The 25,979-nt window shown below is 42.2% G+C and overlaps 1 protein-coding gene and 1 long non-coding RNA gene across 2 annotated transcripts; both read right to left on the bottom strand.

Moving 5' to 3' along the window:
- Positions 1-1,756: 1,756 nt before the first annotated feature.
- Positions 1,757-8,252, bottom strand: LOC496633 (pancreatic trypsin 1-like). Its single transcript, NM_001011204.1, is given in 5 exon segments — positions 1,757-2,131; positions 5,584-5,720; positions 6,011-6,273; positions 6,763-6,922; positions 8,183-8,252. Coding segments are annotated over 5 exon segments (750 nt in total). The 5' UTR covers positions 8,223-8,252; the 3' UTR covers positions 1,757-1,981.
- Positions 8,253-18,433: 10,181 nt separating this feature from the next.
- On the bottom strand, positions 18,434-19,502 carry LOC116412439. Its single transcript, XR_004223699.1, has 3 exons — positions 19,279-19,502; positions 18,960-18,994; positions 18,434-18,466 (listed from the first exon to the last, which is right to left on the bottom strand). It is a non-coding gene; the product is annotated as an uncharacterized LOC116412439 (long non-coding RNA).
- Positions 19,503-25,979: the final 6,477 nt, after the last annotated feature.

The following is a 25,979-nucleotide window of genomic DNA, read 5'->3' as shown; positions in this document are numbered from 1 at the left end:
AGGGCTAGATAGTTGATCTCCAAAGTTCCACTGGAAGAGTATAACCTGTAAACTGGGGGTAACCCATTGTGCCCTGCAGGGAGAGATTCATTGTGACCAATTGTCGTGAGTATTGCCTGACCTGTGAGATACTAAGTACCTATACGTTGTACCTGTTATTACTCCAATGTGGCTATGTAAATAAACCATTCTTGCTCAACTTTAAAGGAGACATATCCTATAAAAATTATGAATGTACCAGGGAATTATACTCCTCTAGATATAGAAGGATTGTGCTTAAAAAAGTTGTGTTTCTGACTGATTTATTGAGAAATTCCACCAAAACCCCACTAGCCCCGCCCACCTGTTCCACTTCCTGCTGGCTGAATTCTCTGGATGAGCTGGGGAGCCGGCAGCCCTCCGTACCCTGCACTGTAGGATAGGAACCAATCAGCAGCTAGGCTGACCTGATAGGGAACTGAAGCCTGTCTGTGCTGGTGTGACTGCAGGGCTGTGATTGGCTCTCCCCCTCCTACTGTGCTTCTGGCAAGGACCGTTAGGACACACCCACTCTTCATTTCAAACTCGGACAGAGAAGTGATAGGATCTATAGGGAGCTCCAATAAAGGGGCCATTGTTACAGATAGGATTAATGTTTAGCCCAAAGGGAAACCAGCACCGTATATTATTCATAATTGCCTACAGGGTTAGGGGTTTCCCATTTATCCAATATGTCTCCTTTAAGAACCACTGGCGCCCATTTTTTAGAGAGTTATAGTCACAAACAACCTGGTCTCCAATTCAAACGAGGGCTCACACAGTCTCATACTGGCAGGCCCGGATTTGCGGAGAGGCCGCAAAGGCCCGGGCCTAGGGCGGCACAAATTTAGGGGCGGCATGCCGCCCCTCCGCAACGAAATTTTGACATTTTGCTCCGATACGGAGCAGTGGGGGACGGCCTAGGGGCGGCTGCTTTTGAAATCCGGCGCTGCATACTAGGTGATATATGGTGTGGTTTATGGTAAAAATGGGAGTTAAATGCTTGCATCGACGCGGCGCGGCATGGGGGGCTTGTTCGCGCATGCGCAGGGGGCGCAAATGGGGGACGGCCTAGGGGCGGCTGCTTTTGAAATCCGGCGCTGCATACTAGGTGATATATGGTGTGGTTTATGGTAAAAAGCAGGATCTAATTTACACTAAAGCTTACACAAATATAAGGATATATTTTCTCTACAAACAGATAAATATATTCATTTATAATGTTATGCTTTATAGCTTACAGAGAATGATTTTTTGTGTAGATTTTAAAGAAAATCACTGGCACAACAGGTCTTGGTACAAGCAGGATTACCTTGTGTGTATATTCTAAGTGTGGCATTTTGGGCACACACCCCTTCATCAGACATAGATTTTAAGGATATCATATATATAATTCATTTTCATATGCTTTCCACTTCTACATCAGTCTAATATTTGATGGTAGACTCTATTCTTCTTTTACCCAACATTAATGCTTTTAGGAGTCTGAATAACTTATTGGACAAGAATAAAATCCAGGTTTAGGGTTGTATTTTTTTTTAAAGCCTTAAAAAAGTGAACTACAAGCACCCACTTTATATTCTAACTCGACCTGACCTCTGTTTTGGCTGTCTTCAGCAGTGGTCTACCCTCAGGATACCACTTTGTAGCTGTGTTTTTTCAGCCATATTGCACAACATTGCAATACATGCCAATATTTGATAAATTGATTATTAAGGTAATAAGCCTTATGAACTGATGCTTTTGGTTGTTTTATTCATGGTTGTGGACTTTTATCACATAGAACAACATATTAAATCACTGTTGGCTGTTGCCTATACAGTATAATATTGAAATTACAGAATATATGATATAATTGGCAGGGGATTCTGGGAACTGTAATTCATTAGCAGCAAATGAGTCGTTGCATGTTATACATGGTACGATACAATCACTTCAAGGTCTGATAGGAGTCGGATGACTTTTAGTTGTTCTCTATAATGTCCTGCACCCAGCCTAGATAATTACAGACTTTAGCGTACACTCCTGGAGCATTGCGTTCGGCACAGCCCTGTCCCCATGAGACCACTCCATAGAGTTCTCCATTACAAACCAATGGTCCACCAGAATCAACCTAATGAAAAGAGAGAAAATATATACAATAATTATTTAACAATTAAAGAGATATTACATTGTATGACACAAGAATCATTTTAACTAGGACATATAGCCTTTAAATTGCCACGTTAAAAAACATCTGTGTTTAACAACTTTCAAAATTGGTGCTATTGGCTCTCGTTGTCATTACTTCCTGTCCCTGGAAAAGTTTGGTGGTGTTCTGGTTTAGAGATGTAGCGAACTGTTCGCCGGCGAACTAATTAGCGCGAACATCGGGTGTTCGCAAGTTCGCGAACTTTTCGCGTATGTTCGCAATTTGGGTTCGCATGGCGTTTTTCCGCTGCGTTTTTTCTCGGCCTAAAAACGCTGCACAAGCCACACATGGTGTTTTTCAGCAAATCCCGTTTCCATGGTGCTAATAGTTCGCGAACGGGTTCGCAAACTTTTTTTTTGAGGTTCGCTACATCCCTATTCTGGTTACATGAACAGCAGAGAATAGCTCCAGTACTTGCACAAATGAATAAAGTGGCATTTTCTGTGCCAGCAGCCTGGGGATTAATATCATGTTGAGGTGGTTTCTTCTGTAGGGGCCCATGAGGTTAATTCTCCTAGTTGCTCAGGAAGTCCCTGGCTGTAACCTATGCCTCCATGAATACTGTTTGTGTGCTACTGTAACTATAATATTCTATGTATTGAAAATGACCCACTGCTGATGGGCCCTATATTATACATGTTTCCCTTTGTATTTGTCTGATATCAATTGAAAGGACACCTACAGTGGAGGAAATAATTATTTGACCCCTCACTGATTTTGTAAGTTTGTCCAATGACAAAGAAATGAAAAGTCTCAGAACAGTATAATTTCAATGGTCGGTTTATTTTAACAGTGGCAGATAGCACATCAAAAGGAAAATCGAAAAAATTACTTTAAATAAAAGATAGCAACTGATTTGCATTTCATTGAGTGAAATAAGTTTTTGAACCCCTACCAACCATTACGAGTTCTGGCTCCCACAGAGTGGTTAGACACTTCTACTCAATTAGTCAACCTCATTAAGGACACCTGTCTTAACTAGTCACCTGTATAAAAGACACCTGTCCACAGAATCAATCAATCAAGCAGACTCCAAACTCTCCAACATGGGAAAGACCAAAGAGCTGTCCAAGGATGTCAGAGACAAAATTGTAGACCTGCACAAGGCTGGAATGGGCTACAAAACCATTAGCAAGAAGCTGGGAGAGAAGGTGACAACTGTTGGTGCGATTGTTCGAAAATGGAAGGAGCACAAAATGACCATCAATCGACCTCGCTCTGGGGCTCCGCGCAAGATCTCACCTCGTGGGGTGTCAATGATTCTGAGAAAGGTGAAAAAGCATCCTAGAACTACACGGGAGGAGTTAGTTAATGACCTCAAATTAGCAGGGACCACAGTCACCAAGAAAACCATTGGAAACACATTACACCGCAATGGATTAAAATCCTGCAGAGCTCGCAAGGTCCCCCTGCTCAAGAAGGCACATGTGCAGGCCCGTCTGAAGTTTGCCAATGAACACCTGAATGATTCTGTGAGTGACTGGGAGAAGGTGCTGTGGTCTGATGAGACCAAAATAGAGCTCTTTGGCATTAACTCAACTCGCTGTGTTTGGAGGAAGAAAAATGCTGCCTATGACCCCCAAAACACCGTCCCCACCGTCAAGCATGGGGGTGGAAACATTTTGCTTTGGGGGTGTTTTTCTGCTAAGGGCACAGGACAACTTATTCACATTAACGGGAAAATGGACGGAGCCATGTATTGTGAAATCCTGAACGACAACCTCCTTCCCTCTGCCAGGAAACTGAAAATGGGTCGTGGATGGGTGTTCCAGCACGACAATGACCCAAAACATACAGCAAAGGCAACAAAGGAGTGGCTCAAGAAGAAGCACATTAAGGTCATGGAGTGGCCTAGTCAGTCTCCGGACCTTAATCCAATAGAAAACCTATGGAGGGAGCTCAAGCTCAGAGTTGCACAGAGACACCCTCGAAACCTTAGGTATATAGAGATGATCTGCAAAGAGGAGTGGACCAACATTCCTCCTAAAATGTGCGCAAACTTGGTCATCAATTACAAGAAACGTTTGACCTCTGTGCTTGCAAACAAGGGTTTTTCCACTAAGTATTAAGTCTTTTTTTGTTAGAGGGTTCAAAAACTTATTTCACTCAATGAAAGGCAAATCAGTTGCTATCTTTTATTTAAAGTAATTTTTTCGATTTTCCTTTTGATGTGCTATCTGCCACTGTTAAAATAAACCGACCATTGAAATTATACTGTTCTGAGACTTTTCATTTCTTTGTCATTGGACAAACTTACAAAATCAGTGAGGGGTCAAATAATTATTTCCTCCACTGTATCACCCCTATATTGTTTCCCCCACCAGAGGTGCGGGTTATTAGAGCACCACTCCAGTTGGGGAAAGCAATAGTTTTTTTAGAAAGAGTGATGAATGTAAATCACCCTCCTACGTCACACACATGCGCATAGCGGCACTCGCTCATTATGTGCATATCTGCCCCAACATGGCTGCCCTCACTGGGGCCTCCCTTCCGGTGTGGGTAGCCCAGCTCTGGCAGTTTAAAAAAAAAAAAAAATGTATGGCAGTGATAGGTGCCCTTTAGGGCTGTGGCACACGGAGAGATTAGTCACCCGCAATAAATCTCCCTTGTCCCTTGCCTCCCTCAAGGCAACTTCTGCGATTTTGGGAAATTGCGGCACCGCATATGCCATCCTACCGGTGATCTGATGGGATGGTATATTGGGGAGATTAGTCGCCCGCAACAAGGGAGATTTGTCGCGGGCGACTAATCTCCCCGTCTACCATAGCCCTTAAAGGAACAGTAACCCCAAAAAATTTATATATTTCAAAGAAATTAAACTATAATGTACTGCTGCCCTGCATTGGTAAAAGTTTTGTGTTTGCTTCAGAAACATTACTAGAGTTTATATAAACCCTGGTGTGTAGCCATGGGGGCAGCCATTCAAAAGAAGAAAAGGCACAGGTTATATAGCAGCTAACAGATAAACCCTGTAGAATACAATGGTGTCTTATCTGTTTCCAGCTTGAATGGCTGCCCCCACGGCTACACAGCAGCTTATTTATATAAACTATAGTAGTGTTCCTGAAGCAAACACCCCAGTTTTACCAGTGCAGGGCAACAGTACATTATATTTCAATTACTTTAAAACACTTTCATTTTTTGGTGTTACTGTTCCTTTAAGTGTAAGTAATCGTCTGTGTTTTTCCGTAGTTTCTATGCAAATCTAGCTGATTTGTTTGCAGTTTTAATCTTGCCAAAGCTTCCATTGTCTTTGATACACTCACCACATCCTTACTTATAATGTTTTAAGCCACCTATTAGTCTACCTACCAATATTTATCTATTCAACCATATTTGTTTCTGCCTCTTTTTCTTCATCATAATTTTCTTACCTGGCATGAATCCTTGCCACCTTCCAAGAAGCCGGCACAGAACATATTCTCAGTAAAGAGTCCGCGATATGAAGCCTTACAGCTGGAGTCAGACAGGACTGGCACATCCACACATTGCAGTCTGTCAGGGAATTCTCCTATAAGAAACAATAAACAAAATAGTAAATATACAAAACAGATCAACTGAACCAATTTAAATATGTCGACTGTTTTGTAACAATGGACACAAATCTAATAAGTGCTTATAATGTTATTCTACATATACTGCACACTGCTGCATGTGTAACATATCTAACCCTAATACAGAGAAAAAAGAAATTATTTTTAAAAATTAGAATTATTTGCTTATAATAGAGTTTTAGGGAGATGGCCTTTCTGTAATTTCGAACTTTCTGGGTAATGGATCTCCTGATACTGGATCCCATACCTATATTATCTGAACGCATATTCCCATAGCCAGACACAAGGCACTCAGTTCCTTCTCTTGGGCAGCTTCTTGCCACTGGGATGGGCTGAACATACTGATTATACTGAGCAGGTTTTGCTAGTTTAACCAACATGATATCGTGGTCGACGTCATTGTCTTTATAGCTGAAGTGCTTATAGATGTTCTCCACTTGGATGTGCTGCTCAGTTCCTTCCTCCTTTGTAAGATCATGGTCTCCAAGGTGAGCAACCAAGGTCTTGGGTCTGGATGAAAGTCAGAAACAGTCAGTGCAGAATATAGGATCCGTAGAGAGGGTTTAAGAGAAGGAAAGATTTGCCGATCCCTAATAAGGTTGGAAAGTTGTGCCGTATGAGTATGCTTTCATGGCTTAATGATTAGTAAGATTCATGGCCATGCTGGTCAAAAACCAGAGAAAATGGAATTAAGGGCCATTAAGGCAATCCTTCATTCTGGGATTATATACCCAGTTCATAAATGAGACCCTATGTAAATGATTAAACCAACTTTTTTTTCTTATTTATTTCCATCTATTGCTAATGTGGTCTGGTTTCTTCTGTGCCCGACCATTGCTCATTGATCATTATGTAATGGGCTAAGGGAATAATAGTAATACAAAAAGAACACATTAATGTAGAGAGCAGAATTAAGTAATTCGTCGGCTTAAAGAATTTTCACTATTCTTACGATTGACAGTCTTTCGGCACATACAGAGATCTTTGTGGTATACTTACGTCCGGTAGCAATGAGCAGCAGAAATAATCCACCTTGGTGTGACTAGGGATCCGCCACAAAAGACTTGGTTTTCCTGTGTGAAATAAACTTGCCAGGGCTGGGAGTGAGGGGTGCACTCATATCCCCCAACAATCTTATCATCATCCAGAGGAGCAGCAGCTGCAAATAAGAGTAATAACAGTGTTGTTGGACTGTATTAGCAGGCCTGAACTGCGAATCTGAGGGTACTTGTCAATTGCAGAGGCAGATATATGTATAAAATAATATGTCATTCTGTAGCAACATGAGTAGAAAGCAAATTCCACAGATCCTTAATAATCCTTCCTTTGCCTGGCAGTTCCACCCTCTGTGTTGATGAATTACTACTACAAGCCCCGCAGGCCAACCTGGTCCAGAGCCTAGTGTCAGTATGCAGGTCAGCAAGCCCCAGAAAGGTGATATTACTCAAGCTATTCAAGCACTGTTCCTGTATTGATACTGTAATAGACTCTAGGTGTCCATGACTCTAACACGCCTGTTGCAAGTGTCCCCCAAAGTGTCACATATGTGTTTATGTTCATTAGGGATTCAGTTCAGGTTTTGGCCTTTTTCGGCAGGTCCCTAGAATATGCTAAACAGTATTCGGATTTGATTCAGTATTTGGCTGAATCCTTTACAAGTGGGTTCGGGGGTTCAGCCGAATCAAACAAAAAATGGATTTGGTGCATCCGTAATCTGTATTGTCATCAAATTGTTAATCAACCCAAATGTTATTCTCATCATTGTTTAGATATATGCTAGTTATTATTAAAAGATGACCACCCATATCTTCTGCTTCGGACACCTCCAAATGAGCCCGTATATATATTAAAACCTTTGCAGGGGTAGGCAGCAGGGGCCCACCGGGACTCAAGGGCCCTCACTCAACTCAAACTCATAAAAATACTGTTTAATGTATGGTAAATTTAATTTAGCTTCTTGACATTGTGTTCCAGGAGACCCATACTAACTGTGTCCCCTCCTGAAACTTTGCTCTAACTCTTCTAAAGACAACACTACTCCATTACTAATATAGGCATAAAATAGACTTTATTAAATACAGTATATATCAGTTAAACATATACATATATAACCTATAAAATGAGAAAAGGGATGCAGAATAATGCTATATGTAGCCCTCACATGATTTCAGCATGTTTGCTTTTTCATGGATAGACCAATGATACTCTGATACTACTAATTATAATCAGTTATCACAACGATGTTAAAAACATAGGAAAATATCAATGTATTACTGACCTTCAAGCTGGTGTGTTAAGAAAGTCAAACTTACAATATCATGAGCCCCCTTGCCACTCTTCCAAGCCCCCCCAGGAAAGCTTCCCCCTCCGGTTTGGCGACCAATGTCCCATCCATGCATTGATTTCTACAGCTTCTTACCTGCAACTGCCAGGAACAGTAGTATCCAGAGAGGCATCATGGTGAGTTTTCTTGGGTTGTCAGTCTGTAGCTGGACTGAACTGAAGGGACATTTGTCCAGTGAGAAGAAATCCTTTATAAGTTGGTTATCAGCAAATAAAGAGCAGATTTTGTTCTTCTCATGGACATTCTCCAGACACCTGTGAGTTCTCAGGTCATGAACGTGGGTCTAATTAGTCACAGTAGGGAGTGTTTTTTCCAGGCAACATATCAATACTATTTGTGCCACTAGTTCTTTTAATAGCTAATAGCATTAATCCATTAACAAGGGTAACAAAAGTCAGATGTTGTGATGAGCGAATCTGTCCCATTTCACTTTGCCAAAACTGCTGAAAAACCTTTATAACTGCTGAAAAATTCCCAAAATGCAGCTACTGAATGGCTTTTTTGATGCGCATGACTGCAGCTCTGTGACAGCCATTATGTGGCCCTTTAACTTCTAATAATGTTAATATTCTAAAATAATATAAGATTCTACAATAATATTGTATAGACCATAATATGTTATACAATAGGGAATAAATGATTCCCTTTATAGGTACATAAGGCATTAATAAGCACCTGCTTATTGTCAGTGGCAAGTACAGGGCTTCCTTGCACCCAGTGGTGCAGTTCAGGAGGGGGATGGGAGGACTCTGTAGGGGGGCTCAGTTATTGCCCAGGCTTTAGTTCACCTTTAAACCTAACAACACAATGGAAGCAAAAGTATCTTTAACTTTCTATTTGTTCTAAAAAGCTGTTTCACAGTTATAAATGTACAATGGTACTAAAGGCTAAACTATTTTGAGTACACACAAAAAAGAAGGGGATCACTAAATTCACTGGCAGCCCCCTCCATTATTTGTGCACTTACCCCACTGAAGGGATGCTGCAATGGGAATAAAATTGTTAGTGGTGGAAAGATGACTGACACTGGAACTGTGATATTATCTTTAGACAACTGCTATTTAACTCTATCCAAGGAACTGGGTCGATTTTTGGCTTTTTTTCCTGCGCCACACTTTGTGTGCCATTGGCCTTGACATCTTCCTGTAGTAAAATGAACTCATAACATGGCTCCAATAATATTCCTCTCCGACATGATGAGAGGCTCTGGTGAAATAAGGAATGAGGAGCTTTGTGTGGTACTTTAAAGCGGTGGTATATCTAGATGTCCCTACAGCACAATCGTATGGACCCTAATGAGGCCTCTTTTAATTGTGGACCCTCCAGCAGCCACTCTATGTGCAGGGCCTAATGTTATATTCCTGCTTAAAAGATAAAGATAAGCCTACCTTTTATATTCTACTAGCGCTTCAGCTTCCACTTCTACTAGCGCAACAGGAGGCGTCCTTATTGCTAAGTAAATCAAACCATGGGACTATTGTGACATTTGGATATATATCTAGTAAATTCTCCCTCTCTAACAGGAAAGGGAAGTCTGATTTAGTTTTGTATATGCTGCATTTTAACCTCCTCAGTTTCCTTTGGTTCTATTAGAACCGGTGGGAGGGTATTATTTAAACTATACTCCAGGGTGCACCGAAAGGAAATGCGCAGAACTACAAAGAATATGTAAGATCATACTGAAGGCTGATTTACATCAGTGATATAGAAATAGGAGAAGCTGATCCTGCAACTCCTAGGGGCCTGTGAGCACAGAGGGCTGAGTTGGACCCAGACAAATGAGCACTATTTTTATGGTCATTTGTGGTCATTTTCCTAAAGTCTAGTCAGTTATCTTGTTCTGAGGGCTAGTGATGAGCAAAATTTTTCACCAGGTACAGATGTGTACCTGTAAAATTCACATTTTGCCATTGACGAATTTGTTTGAGAATTAGCGTAAAAAAAAAGTCATATTACAGAATGATGCAATGAGCAAAGCACATTTGATTAAAGGCAGCTTAGTTACATTGTAACGCTTCAGCAGATTCTCTCTCTCAACTTCTCACTCACTGTTCCTCCCCTGAAGCCTGTAGGACCCCAGTCATGTAGGAACGCACAGACAGAGTGCTATTAGCCGTACAGGGGCCCCCTCTCCACCTTTCCCCCTAATTCTTAGCGGTGCCCTCACATACCGTGCCCTTGCTTCACCCGTAGATTCTCCGTTACCCACACCTAACTCTCTCAAGTCCCTGCCTGCCACACAGTCGCCTCTACCCTGAAATACTCACTTCATGTCAGGATAACAGACTGTCTATCTTTCAATCCTAGAGGTATATTTATCAAAAAGTGAAGTTCGAACTCGTCACAGTCTGCTTAAGTCAAATTCCGCCACTCTCCATTCATTTCTATGGTATTTTTAAATGCATATTTATCAAAGGTTGAACTTTCACTTTAACTTATTATGTTGGGTTGCAAAACCCGCCCTTCTGTCCTTCCCCTTCAGCTTATTCTTCCACTTTTTCCTCTTCTTCTTCATAGCGCCCCCCATTTTCTAAACTCTACTCCTCCTACAGTTTTAGGGGTACAACACCCAAACTCCACATTTTTTCACCCTATAGTGGAGCGTTGCTTGTGCTTTTCTAAGCGATCCGGACCCCCGTCTTTTTGTGGCGCCGCTCCGAACCCCCGAATTTTTCCATTCACTTTGACAGGGAAGGTTTTCAAACTGCTGCCACACTTACAGCTTTGAAGCTACAGCCCCCAAACTTGAATAACATAATCAGGGGGTCACCCCCAAATGAAGCCAATAACAGCCAATCAAATTTTACCAATTGACTTTAATGGGGAAATTGAAACTGCTGCCAATCTTACAGCTTTGAGGCTACACTCACTACACTTGAATCACATAGTCATGGGGTCAGCCTGAATGAAAATATGATATTTTTTGGATGCCCACAAGTGGGTGGAGCTGCAAACAGCCAATGAAATTTTACCTTTTGACTTTCAGTGGAGGAAATCCAACCTGCTACCATTCTCACAGTAATAACACCGGGGTCCCCAAACTTTGTAGAGTTAGGCACCAGGTAATTGTGGTTCAAGGTTAGAAAAAGTGGGCGGAGCTACCAACAATGCAACCAATTGTTTATCCATTTACCATATTAAGTAAACAAATACAGTAGGAAAAGGTGGAAAGAGAAGACAGAGGAACCTTAATAGTACAGGTAGAGGAAGCTAGGAACACCAAGCTAAGATGGCAGCTGCAAACAGCGAAGGCTTCTAGGGCTCTTTACTCAGTAATGGTAAAGTTTTCTGCAGAATAAATATAGTGTTATAGGTGGTACCAATGTGGCGAATATATTGACAGTAAAATACCAAAAAACTTTCCTTCTCCTTTCATTTCTACATATGCATGAGAAATCAAACAGAAATGCATGATGTGCCAAGAGGTAGGTTACATTAGCTTTGGTAGTAGTAACAAACAAGAAAGCCTCTGCCCTCATTCATTATCAATATAATAAGGGATTTAAGACATAGGTAGTAGAGACTGCACAGAGGATGAAATAAAGGCAATAAAAATATTGAGGTGTGTTGCGCACAATGTGTGTTGGGGGGAATCCATTACAGGTTGGAAATGGGTCTGCAAAAATAGACTTGCACAGTTCTCTATTGGTCGGTTCATGTAAAAACATGCATGAAAAATGTATGTGCCGATTCTACATGTCCCCCTGTGCATGGAGCATAATTATCTGAGGAAGAGAATTATCTCTACTGTATGTTTTGCCATGTGATCTTGTACATGGGGGTCATGAAACCCTGTGGGCATGTCTAATCAGTGGTGGGTTCAGAGAGGGGCCCAGTAGCAACCTTTGTACATCTACCCACCCCCAGCAAATACATTGAGAACTTATGTGGGCAGGTTGGCCCATGGGTGTGGGTGCCATGGAATCCAATTGCACACAATGGCATATAATATCATGAAACACAAGCTACATCACTAACCACTGTTTAGAACTGAAGACATCACTAAGCAAAGTTGATTAGGAATGCTTTGCAAGTTCATGGGTATTGTTTTTTCTTAGGATATCAGTAGTAACCAAGGACTTCTATGACTAATATTATTGTTGTTATTGTTAGCCTTTATATAGTACCCATACATATATATTCATATACACATAAATTATTCACATTATTCCCTGCCCCAGGGCAGCTTCTTAGCTAAGGCCCCTATCACATTGTTTATGCACCAACATAGTAGGGCCCTTGTCATTTAGAGTCCATGCAGTCTATGGAGCAAAGCAATATCCTTCAACAATTAATGTTGAGTATTTAAAATAATATAGTATGTGGGATATCCTCCCTGTATGTATTAGTCTCATTGTGTAAATTTTAACCAATTTAGTTCCACAGCACAATTCTAGCAACCCCCTGCAGAGATATTAACCCATTCAGTTCTTCAACTAAACCTCTCTACCAGCAATATCACTTACTTTTACCCCACCCTGCCCAGCCCATTTTGAGCAGCCCCCACAGGTATTACTTACTCCAACACACAATTGGTCAGTCACCTTAGTAGAATCAGGCATAGGAGCCACTTCCCTCTCCTCAATATTTACCATAGTGATTCACAAAGACACAGAGACATGTTTATGGGAAAATCTGTTGGGTAACAGGATTTATTAATAAGTCAAAAGGTGGTTGGGCTTTCCCTGAAACAAGCTTTGGCTCCTAAAACACCTTGCAGGCTCAAAAGCAGGGCAATTGGGAAGCACCCAAGCGTAACGAACCAGCTCCCTCTCCTTGCCCTTCTTTGTGCAAAAATGGACCTAGCCCTGCCCTAGGGGTGTGATGTTACCTTCTGGCTAGGTCTGCACGGAGCCAAAGTGATCCCAGGGGCCACAGCTGGTTTCATGGATGCAGATGATGATCCAAAGAAAGGCAAAAAAAACCCCAATGCTCAGGCCAATCTGCACTGAGGGTAAAAATTCCTTCCTGACTCCTAGAAACGGCAGTCGGTTTTTACACCCTGGATCATGTACTCTGCTTACGACTGGGGTAACGGGTGATTTTGTAGGGTCGGGCAGGTGATTTTGCAGGGGCGGGGGGGCGGGTGATTTTATGGGGGTGGGGGGCGGGTGATTTTATGGGGGCGGGTGATTTTATGGGGGCGGGCGATGTTATGGGGGCGGGGGGGCGGGCGATGTTATGGGGGCGGGGGGGCGGGCGATGTTATGGGGGCGGGGGGGCGGGCGATGTTATGGGGGCGGGGGGGCGGGCGATTTTATGGGGGAGGGGGGGCGGGCGATTTTATGGGGGCGGGCGATTTTATGGGGGCGGGGGGGCGGGCGATTTTATGGGGGCGGGGGGCGGGCGATTTTATGGGGGCGGGGGATTTTATGGGGGCGGGGGATTTTATGGGGGCGGGCGATTTTATGGGGGCGGGGGGGCGGGCGATTTTATGGGGGCGGGGGGGCGGGCGATTTTATGGGGGCGGGGGGGCGGGCGATTTTATGGGGGCGGGGGGCGGGCGATTTTATGGGGGCGGGGGGCGGGCGATTTTATGGGGGCGGGCGATTTTATGGGGGCGGGGGGCGGGCGATTTTATGGGGGCGGGGGGGCGGGCGATTTTATGGGGGCGGGCGATTTTATGGGGGCGGGGGGGCGGGCGATTTTATGGGGGCGGGGGGGCGGGCGATTTTATGGGGGCGGGGGGGTGGTTGGGCGATTTGTAGAAGCGGGCGGGCGATTTTGTAGGGGCAGGTGGGCGATTTTGTAGGGGCAGGTGGGTGATTTTGTAGGGGCTGGTGGGCGATTTTGTAGGGGCAGGTGGGCAGTTGGGCGATTTTGTAGGGGCGGGTGGGCGATTTTGTAGGGGCGATTTTGTAGGGGCGGGTGGATGATTTTGTAGGGGCGGGTGGGCGATTTTGTAGGGGCGGGTGGGCGATTTTTAGGGGCGGGTGGGCGATTTTTAGGGGTGGGTGGGTACTTTTGTAGGGGCGGGTGCTTTTGAAGGGAATCAGGGAGCTGGGGGAGGATGGAGACAGCAAGCCTGCCTCATGAATCTTCTGGTGGAAATCTGAAAAAAGAAGAAAAGGGATTATTGAACTAAAAATAATAATGTAATAATATTACAGATAAATGCTTGCTTTTAGGATATAAGAGGCTTAGTCTATGCCTACCACATATCAGCTAACTGAAATAGCACCTTTAATTCTTATATTGATGACCAGCGCCAGTCTAGTTGCCAGTGGAAAAAACATTTTCAAAGGGGATATCTAAGTCCCTAGTGCAACCTAAAGGGGCCATAGACCCGCCAAGCAATTTTGGCCTCTGGCTTATTAGCCTACAGGCTGAAGGGGCATAGAGTGTATGAGGTTTATACTCACTATGGCTGCCTTTCTATTGCTCCAATTGCTTGGAAACACAGTCTAAATAACTGGAACATAAATATAATAATATAAATATATTACCCATATTCTCTGGAACCGTCTTCTCAGGGTGAGATTTTCTTCGGCAGGCGGCACTTCCTCCTCCTCCCTTGAAACAGGAGGCTCCTGCCCTTTGTTCTTCTCTGGGGCAAGAGGCTCTTCTTGAAGTTTACTGGTCCTGAACATAAAAAAAAATATTAAAATCAGTTAGTATTGTTATTCATTTCCCAAGCATTTAAACTACAGTTATTATAACTGGGGGAATGATATACCCCAATTGCCTTTACCTAAGTATTAGGACAAAGGAACACGGTGCATATATCTGCTTCTCTCAGCCCTGCATTTTGCGGCCAGGCTGAGAGAAGCAGATCCACTTGCCTACACTCCTCCGTGTGCCCGCATTAAAAACATACAACAACCACCAGAGTGTGGGCACACAGAGCGGAACAAATCAGAGGTTGGCCTGGAAAATGTCCGCTACTGCGTATTTCAGGCCAACATCCGATCCGCTCTGCGTGCCATAGTTTTTAATGCAGGCACATGGAGGCATATTTTGTGATCAGGGCAATAAGTGAGATATATGTGATGGTTATGTTCCTGTACTTCCCCAAACCATTAACCTTCTAGATCTCTTGAGGGGCCTGTAACCAAGTCCTGTTTATTGTGTTAAAGAGTGTTTAGGCGCATACTCTCCACTTAAGACATCATTTTTTTTAAAAAACATTGCTCATGTGTGTCAGTAACTGGAATGAAAAGTGCCATTTGCTGAAAACATACCCAGCAACTTCTTCTAACTCCTTTTCCTTCTCCAAGATCTTCTTCCGGATGCCCCTCAGATTTCTTCTTACAGTCTGTGAGTGCAGGGGAAGAAACAAGGATAGGAGCAAAGGGAAGAGAGAAAAATAGTTATGAGCAACATCACCAGTAATTTTTGCACTCCACTTTTTACACAGCATGATAAATATAGCCCTTAGTCTTAGTTTAGTATATAGGGGTCCTAGCCACCTTGAGGTGGCCAAGCTGATGCCACCCCCTCGCTCCCCCTGCATTTAGTTTTTCGCATCAGAGGGGGCGAGGGGGGGGCTATAACAATAGCACTCTCTACACTAGAAGAGCCGAAATTCTGATTTGAAAATTGGAATTTCGGCTCTTTAAGTTACCGGGTTTCAAGTGAAACTTAAACACATTATTGTTTTCCAAGAATGAGTGCCAATGCTCCAAAAAAATTCCTGTTTAGAAAAAATAAAGAGGATTCATGGAAACAAACGTCCTTTTAAATTCGAATTTGTTGAGTTTTTTTCGATTCTTGTAAGAACGATTCTAGCATTATAGTGACATTTAAGAAATAAATCAGCCCCTTAGTTTATCCTATAGAAATTTGGCAATAAATATTCAAAAAAGCATGAGGGACAGTGAGCAATGATCAACTTACTCTACGGAGTGCTTTGTACTCGAAGTACTGTCTCATAATGGTTGTTCTTCCTTCATGGACATTCTGTGGGAGAAGAGACACAATATGAAGCAATACTTTGTACCATTGTTACTACTGCACCCATGGGGTCCCTTGTAACACAAGCCTATGCAGTGTCAGTTAATAACCCCATACTGCATTGTACCATTTTTAAGAGTTTTGTTGGTGGTGAAAATGGCACTTAGTGGGTGACCTTACAAGCCCACCCCCCAAAAATGATAGATGCACCCAGTGAATAATACATTTCTCTGTGATAACAATAATAATACTTACAGGAGACAGATATAGGACTTTATAGAGGCGGAAATACGCCCTCTCCAGCACTTTCAGATGTTCCTGTAAAATAAAAAAAAGTAGCAGTGTGAGAATGGAATCTATGAATCGGTGCTATTCCTCTTGTGATCAGACCTATAAGGGAAAGGCTGGATCCCACAGTAAGTTCTGCAAGTAGTTTTTCTATATCCTCATTATATTTATGACTCCCTGGCTGACTCCTAGGGGCTCGTGTACACAGGACCGGAATTGTGGTGATACCACAAAGGCCCGTGCCTAGGGTGGCATTCTGCCCAGCTGCAAGTAAAATTTGCTCACATACATCCTGTCCCCAGTGCTCCGGATGTGATCGAAAAGGATGCGCATGTGCGTTGGACTGGACCATGGGACACTTGGAAAAAACCCAGCAGGCCCCGCAGAACTAGCCCCTGCCTGACCCAGTTACAATGCTCCACCCCTAATGTCAAATAAAATGTGATGCAGTGCTGTACTGGGGGGGGCAGGGGCAAGCCTAGCGGACTTTACAATCTGGGTGGAGGCCCCTGGGATGGTATTCCTGGTGGGCCCCAGACACACCAGTCCAATATGGATTGCCTTAGCCTTGTGCCATCTCACCATGTGGAGTCCAGATCCAGCTATGAAACATGCAAGGACAAGGGTTTGTGATCTATTTAATGTCATTTATTCACTATTTATTTAAACATATATTTTTGGATTTCTTTCTTACCCGATACTGGATCATCGTCAAGTAGTTGGCGATGTTCTCCTTATGAATGGTTTTGTGGCTGGCGGCATAAGATCTAAGAAAATGTTCTCTAAAAAAGAAATCCCAACGAGAATTAATAAAAGGAAAAATAAGTTTATCCATTCTAAAGGTAGAAACATAAGGGTACACATTTACCATGCATGGGGCAAGAGGATTTGCACCTGGTTTTTGCACTGCGCACATGGCACCATTTTGTGCAAAGGACTGCACCTGTCTCTGAATGTGACACTGGCTGCATGTGACAGTGCTACATTTAGAGAGGGCAAGTGGTTGGGGGTATGTGACTGTCCCCTGGAACACCCCCAGCTTTCACAAAGATACACAAAGTAGAGAACTTCAGGTGCCACAAGGTGCAGGAGAGCCCTTTACTTACTTTGCAGCAGATTCTAAATCTGGCACAAGGCACAGAGCATAGCCTGCAGACCAATCACAAAGGGCATGGGCCTCAAGGTATGCCATTTTCTACCCTTATTGGCCTTGGACTTTCCCTGGGGCAATGGCAAACAATACTGAACACGTAAAAAGAGCATTTTTGTTTTACTTACAGGTCTTCCATCTTTCCAAACTGCTGCCTGTAAAAAAGTTCTGCAGAGAAAAATACATTTTTATTAAGCACTGAGCTAAAGGAGGGAAATTAATTTACATATAATCACCTAATGCTGCAACCATGGCCAGTGTTGTCACTTTTCCGATCTTTTATATTTTGGACTAAAATGTCATATTTTCTAGACTACTTCCCATTTAATAGCATGTACTGGACCTTTCAGAAGACTTACCCCCATATGTAATAAAAGCCGCTAAGTTTGCCCAAGTGCAGCAACCCATTAGCCAACAATGAAATGTTTGCTTTTAAGCAGGTGACCAGTAAATATTAAATATTACATAACCCCAATAAAGTCTAGAGCACTGGTGATAGTTTTGTAGCCATACACTAGAGACCAAAATCATTTTCTTCCATCTGGAGGACTAACTAGCAAAGCCCAGGGTACTTCCCTACAGAGTGCTACAACCCCATTTTTCCCCTATTCCCAGGTATCACTTCAATTGATCCAAGCTGGGTACAAGGGCAGTCAGATACCATAAAGCAGAAACAAATTGCTGCAGAAAAAAAGGCAGTACTATATCTATTTGCCCCTGGCAAGGGCTTTTTGGACTGCATATGCACCCATCTCAAAGGATTCAGCACAGTCATTGATGCATACCCAGTTTGTACAGGTACCAAGATAGTAGCTTGGGTGAATCAAGTTTAAGCAAAATAAAGCTGCTGATGTACATGGGAATGCTGGGAGTGACACTTTCTAATCCCAGGGAAAAGCTGTTGGCCTACTGACAAGCACAATGACTTAAAGAATTTATGACTAATATAGGATTTTACCGTAATAGGAAAGAATTTCTTCAAAGTTTGTATTTTCTGCCCTGAAATCCTCCAGGGCACGGAGTAGCATCTGTAAATGAAAGAAAGAGCTTTAGTGACACAATTTGAAACGCATCTGGCTTTAAGGAGAATAGTGACGGCATGTCAGGCATAAGGGTTATGGCATTTTGTTTGTAATTAGCCCCCCCACTCCACCTGTCACCTCTATTAATATTAGTGAGAGCTGCCATACTGCTTGCTTTAGGTGCCTGTTGTTTTTTCAGACTTTTAAGGAAAAAAGCCAGGCTCACTGGGGGGGGGGGGGTACAAATTTGTTAGGAGAACTGGCCACAGTGGAAAACATTGAGCACTAAGTGAATTAGCCTTTCTTTGTTCTTTAATGGATTGCTGCACAAAGGCAAACTGTATGGCAGCCCCCACCTATTTGTGGAACAGGCACAGAAGTAGGAGTTGTGCAAACAGACAGCGAGATGCTTAAGAGGAGGCTATATTTTCCATTACATGTGTAAAAAGGAGAGTGTGTTTCTCTTTTTTTGGAACTAGAAAAGAAACAGATACATTACCCGAAGCGCCGGCATCTTCCTTGCGCTACAGCAACCTAAAGGCAAAAGAGGTGTACAAATGAGCATTATGTTAACAGCAATAGGGAAGGATTCACTACTGTGACATGGCTGCCTGCAGTACATTCCCCTGGTCAGGGTACTTATTGAAGAAAGGAGCGCAGGCCCAGGAAAGAGATCTAACAAAGTGGCACCCCCCGTTTATTTAGGGCAGACTGCTCTAAGGGCAATAGCACATGAAGAGATTTGTCAACCCCCAAAGAAGACAATTCTCCTAAAAATGGGCAACAGGTTTCTGTAACAACTGGATTTGCAAGATTACCAGATGATATCTGCTGTCCCGATGAAGTCTGATGTCCAGATGATCAGAACCAGAAGCCTAAGATGACTCTGGCTTCTGGCTGAAGTCGAGGGGCCCGGCACAAGGCCGGGGTACCCCGAGGGGGTCTCTCCCTCAGTCGAAGCTGGCTATTCAATACACTAGTTCAGAAAAGAATGGAAAAAACTGAACTGTGGAATAGCCAGAAAAATCCTGTGGTAGAAAGATCGCACTGAAGCACTGACGAAAAAATAGCTCTGAAGGTCGCACAACACTGTATGGGATAAAAGAATAAAAAGGATAAAAAGTCAGCATTTGTCACAAAACTTTTCCTATAAAATACAGAGGAAGGCCATAGGCGGAGGGTGACTTTTTTGTTTGGGGAGGCTAAAGATGGGCCATACAGAGACTGACCTAAAGCTAATGTGAGACTTAGTGGATTCGCTGCTGGTGTAAAAAATGAACCTCCCAACTACCTCTTGTGGTTCCCACTGACTCCCAGGGATACTGGGCAAAAGTGTGGATGGGAGAGCTTTTTTACCCTAAAATGCTTAGGATGTAAAAGTATTCATACGTGTACTTCTGTGAGGGGTTTTCCATCCATTTGTGCTTGGGATCAGTTAGCTTAAAGGGGTAGGTCACCTTTAAATTAACTTTTAATATAATGTAGACATTGATATTGAGACAATTTGCAATTGGTCCTCTTTTAGTTTTAATAGTTTTTCAGTTATTTAGCTTTTTGTTCAGCAGCTCTCCATTTGGTATTTCAGCAGCTATCTGGTTGCTAGGGTCTTATTTATCCTAGCAACCACATAGTATGTATACATTATATACAGTGAGATGCAGTCTGTATATTCAAAACCAGCACATTATATGCAGTGAGATGCAGTCTGTATTAACAAAACCAGCACATTATATAGAGTGAGACGCAGTCTGTATTTATAAAACCAGCACATTATATGCAGTGAGATGCAGTCTGTATATTCAAAACCAGCACATTTTATACAGTGAGATGTAGTCTGTATTTACAAAACCAGCACATTATATACAGTGAGACGTAGTCTGTATTTACAAAACCAGCACATTATATACATTGAGACGTAGTCTGTATTTATAAAACCAGCACATTATATACAGTGAGACACAGTCTGTATTTACAAAACCAGCACATTATATACAGTGAGATGCAGTCTGTATTTACAAAACCAGCACATTATATACATTGAGACGTAGTCTGTATTTACAAAACCAGCACATTATATACAGTGAGACACAGTCTGTATTTACAAAACCAGCACATTATATACAGTGAGACACAGTCTGTATTTATAAAACCAGCACATTATATACAGTTAGAAGCAGTGGGTACAGATATTCAGGCCCTGGCACTATAACACTGGCACTGATACACAACATTGGCCCCACTGTAACTAACTAGAAATGAACAAAACAATGACAAAAGTAAAAGACAAAATAGTAAGTGCAAAAAAACAACAAATATATAAAAGCACAATGAGCTTTTTTAGAGGGAAAGAGTTAACTTACCATCCATCATTCAGGGTAGGGGATAGGGATTTTATAAATGTCAGGTCAGGCAAAAAACAATTTAATTTCAACTAGTGATTCAGCCTTTAGAACTGTATTGTACCTGTGTATAATACCTGTGTATAGTACCTGTGTATAGTACCTGTGTATAGTACCTGTGTATAGTACCTGTGTATATTACCTGTGTATAGTACCTGTGTATTGTACCCGAGTATAGTACCTGTGTATAGTACCTGTGTATAGTACCTGTGTATATTACCTGTGTATAATACCTGTGTATAGTACCTGTGTATAGTACCTGTGTATATTACCTGTGTATAGTACCTGTGTATATTACCTGTGTATAGTACCTGTGTATTGTACCTGTGTATATTACCTGTGTATATTACCTGTGTATAGTACCTGTGTATATTACCTGTGTATAGTACCTGTGTATATTACCTGTGTATAGTACCTGTGTATAGTACCTGTGTATATTACCTGTGTATAGTACCCGTGGGAGTGGGATAAAATCTGCAGCAAAAGTTGAGAGTTGGTTATGGAATATGAAGTCAGCCAGTGACTGACTGTGCAAAGTTTGGGAACCCTGACAAAAAAAAAATTCAATAGGTAAAATATGATTGGCTGTTGGCAGCTCCACCCACATTTTAAAACCTAAAATTGCAGTCCCTTAGTGACTCTGTAAACCCTTGTTTGTTATATTATTGTAAGATCCCTGTTATTAATGCAAAGTGCCGGCTCTGTATAAATACAGTAAATGATTTAGATTTATCCCACACAAACAGTAAATCAGGCCCTGTGACTAAACTAAGCGAAACGTTTCTGTTGGACTCATTTATCAACAGAACCAAAAAACGCAAGCATTCGAATGGCTGCCATGGATTACTGCCCCAGTGGCGCTTTACCCAGTGTTCAGAAATGCCCCCTGCCATAAACATCATTTAAAGCAGGGCAGGGAGGTAAATAAGCAGCCCAAACCCAAAGTGAGATTAATTAGGGGGTTGGCAGCACAAACAATGTGGCAGTAAGTGCTCAAGGCCCAACATGGCCAAAGTACCATATATTAATGGGTAACTAAGGAGCGGTAATTAAATATTATTTTATTCAATAATGACCCTGCCATTTCTCCCTGTTGCCCCACAGCCAGGGAATTTTAAGGTAAAGTGCAGGCAACTTGCTAATAAATGTTATTCTGTACAATGAAAAAGTATTGGTATTTATTCAGTTAAACATAAGAGCAGGGCAGATACCCAGGGGCAAAGGGGCAAAACTCTAATTAATCTGACAATACTGGAACAAAAATAAAATATTTTATCATGTGGCACGGGGTCCCCAAATGTTTTATTTTTATGGGGGCATGAGTGAAAAAAGTGTATATTTGCTGGCAGCCCTGCATAACGTCATCTTGGGTCTGTGTCTCCCAACCAGTGCTAAGATTAAAGGCATGTCCAAAGCCAACTTTAGGGGAAAAGTCTCCAAATTCACTAAAATCAGTGACACAAGCGACATCCGCTAGTCTGGGGGGGGGGTCACCCAACCATTTCCCCTCTTTTTTTAACAAAAATAAAGGTTCTTTAGCAAAACAAATCTATCAGAGGAGATGGGTTCTTACCTCTCACCACAATGCAAACCAACGGACTAAAACCAACTGCCAAATCCCTGGGTGTGAAGCCAACTTTAGGGGGAAATTCTCCAAATTCACTAAAATCAGTGACACAAGCGACATCCGCTAGTCTGGGGGGGTCACCCAACCATTTCCCCTCTTTTTTTTAACAAAAATAAAGGTTCTTTAGCAAAACAAATCTATCAGAGGAGATTGATCCTTACCTCTCATCACAATGCAAACCAACGGACTAAACCAACTGCCAAATCCCTGGATGTGAAGTCAGCTCTCATCACATGACAATAAATGTTAATAATAATAATGACAAGTGCTACACTTTAAGGGTAAGTTTAACCTGTTGATGAGTAGCATATGGCATTTATCTGACCTTAGATGGGCAGTACATACATAGCCTATTATGTACACAGAGCATTGCTGTGTATGAGTGGATTATTGAGTCAGTGCAGTTACTGTGCTGCCATATGTGTTGGAAAGATTCCCTCATTCATCAGCCATGGTTTTAGTCACTGCTGTTGCTAAGGGTGTATAACCAGGGGGCCTTAAATTATAGGGTGTCCCTTTCTTAGCGTGAATAGTGGGTAAAGATGGGAGTCTCAAGTATAAGAAGGTTTTATCCTTAGTAGGGGAAACAAAAGTAAAATATTTTATCATGTGGCACAGGGGTCCCCAAATGTTTTATTTTTATGGGGGCCCGAGTGAAAATAGTGTTTATTTGCTGGCAGCCCTGCATAATGTCCAATCTTGGGTCTGTGTCTCCCAACCAGTGCTAAGATTAAAGGCATCTCCAAAGCCAACTTTAGGGGAAAAGTCTCCAAATTCACTAAAATCAGTGAGACAAGCGACATCCACTAGTCTGGGGGTGGCACCCAACCATTTCCCCTCTTTTTTAACAAAAATAAAACAAATCTATCAGAGGAGATTGATCCTTACCTCTCACCACTATGCCAACCAACGGACTGAACCAACTGCCACATCCCTGGGTGTGAAGTCACCTCTCATCATATGACAAGTGCTGCACTTAAGTTTACTCTGTTTTTGAGCAAGGTGTATATTAATATTATATTTATTTATAAAGCGCCAACATATTCCGCAGCACTGTACAATAAGTGGGTTTTATACATTGTATTTGGCATTTATTTCCCCTTTGATGGGCAGTTCATACATAGCCTATTATGTACAAGGAGCATTGCTTTGTATGTGTGGCCTATTGAATTAGTGCAGTTACTGTGCTGCCATATGTGTTGGAAAGATTCCCTCATTCATCAGCCATGGTTTAATTCGTTGCTGTTGCTAGGGCTGTGTAACCAGGGGGCCTTAACTTATAGGGTGTCCTTTCCTTAGCCTGAATAGTGGGTAGAGATGGGAGCCTCAACAATAAGAAGGCTTTATCCTTAGTAGGTGAAATGGTATATACAAATTAGGTATTGGGGGCAGATGGTTGGGGGCATCAACAGGAATTATTCATTACTCTGGCAGTGATAAAGCAGCTTGGCTGTTGGCCTTAAACTATTCTCTAAGTAGAAACTATTGCATCTTGGGAATCAGGAAGTGACCCTCATGTCAGTACCACAATTATTATTATTATTATTAACATTTATTTATAAAGCGCCAACATATTCCGCAGCACTGTACAATAAGTGGGTTTCATACATTGGACATACAGAGTAACATATAAAGCAATCGATACAAGAGGGGAAGAGAGCCCTGCCCAAAAGAGCTTACAATCTACAAATATGCCAGACATGCTACAGAAACCTTCATAACACAGGGAACCCTTATTTGGCGACTCCCTCTGTCCCCATAAATATATGTTTCTTGCTATAAATCTTTACTCAAATATATTTAGTGGATTAGTTGCACCCTGAGATAACAATAACAATTATATCTACATCACATAGAAACTCTCTCAGTGCCAGGGATTGGGAGTAGCCAGCAGCCTCTGTGAGCCTCTTCCTCAGTGAATTGCATATGCACATCTTCACATCAAGCTGTTTGTGTCACTGGTACAGAAAGCAATACCAGTCTATCCCTTGCTATACACTGCCTGCTGGCATCATTCATTCAAAATGACAATTTGTAAATAATGTATTGAACTTTCATCAAAAATAAAATTTTTGTTTGGGTTTACATCCCCTTTAATAAGAAACACAGCTTTCAAGTTCAGATCCACAGATGCATTGGGGAATATAACTAATAAGTTGAATAGCACTGTTCTAGCCTGCTTGGCCTGCTTGTCAGCACATGTAACGCCACAGTAAGGCCTAGGGAACATGGGGTGATTGGCCCCAAAGGCAAACGCTGGTGGTCAAAAGATCCGTGTCCATGTCACCTCAACTATTGTTATTGAACAAACCGACTGTGTGCCAAGCATATAGAATTGGTAACAGATGGATGTCTTTTTAAAATCACAGAATATCTGTTCCCCCCACATGTGTGAGCTAATAAAGCCTGCACTACAGCAGCGCGTGCACATATGGAGTGACCCAAGGCTCAGTGTGCACATGTATGTGTCCCAGCATGGCCACCCCCAGCGGGACCTGCTAAAGTAGAGGGCCCAGCATACAGTGGCGCCTAGTTCTCTATAAACAATATTGTTCTTTTGCAGTTATTTTTAATTATGTTGTTTCAACCCAACCTACTGTTCGTCCACTTCAGCTTATTATTCCGCTTCTTCTTCATAGCACCCCCCATTTTCTAAACACTACTTCTCCTACAGTTTTAGGGGTACAACACCCAGACTCTCCACACTTCTTCACCCTATAGCGGAGCAGGTTGCTTGTGCTTTTCTAAGCGATGCCGCCCTCCCTTTTTTTGTGTGCGCCACACCGAACACCCCAATTTTCCCATTGACTTTGACAGGGAAGATTTTCAAACAGCTGCCACTCTTACAGCTGCACCTCTTACAGCTGCACTCCCTAAATTGATGACCCAAAGTGGGAGGAGCCAACAACAGACAATTTATATTTTTATTAATTGACTTTAATAGGGAAATCTAAATTGCTTCCACTCTTACATAGGGAGTGATATTCAATTGGTCTTCATTTTTTATTATTTGTGGTTTTTGAGTTATTTAGCTTTTTATTCAAAGGCTTTCCAATTTGCAATTTCAACAATCTGGTTTCTAGGGTCCAAATTACCCTAGCAACTATGCATTGATTTGTATGATACACTGTAATATAAATAGGAGGGCACCTGAATAGAAAGATGATTAAAGAAAATTTGTAGTTTTACAGAGCATTTGTTTTTTTAAATGGGGCCAGTTTGAAAGCTGGAAAGAGGGGAAAAAAAAGAATGCAAATCATTTAAAAACTAAAAAAAAAAGGGAATAAAAGAAGGCCAACTGAGAAATTGCTTACAATTAGACATTATATAACAAACCAAAAGTTAACTCAAAAGTGAACCTCCCCTTTAATAGGGGAAATAGAAAAGGTCAATAGAAATTTTTCTGAACCCTTTGGTTTATACCAGTGGTGGGCAAACTGCGGCTCTTTAGGCCCTTGAATTTGGCTCTTCCAGGTGTGGGTCGCACGTATAG

The sequence above is a fragment of the Xenopus tropicalis genome, chromosome 7, assembly GCF_000004195.4.
Source record: "Xenopus tropicalis strain Nigerian chromosome 7, UCB_Xtro_10.0, whole genome shotgun sequence".
Taxonomy (NCBI): Eukaryota; Metazoa; Chordata; class Amphibia; order Anura; family Pipidae; genus Xenopus; species Xenopus tropicalis.
The sequence above is the reverse complement of the archived record's forward strand: the minus strand, read 5'-3'. Positions and strand labels throughout refer to the sequence as shown.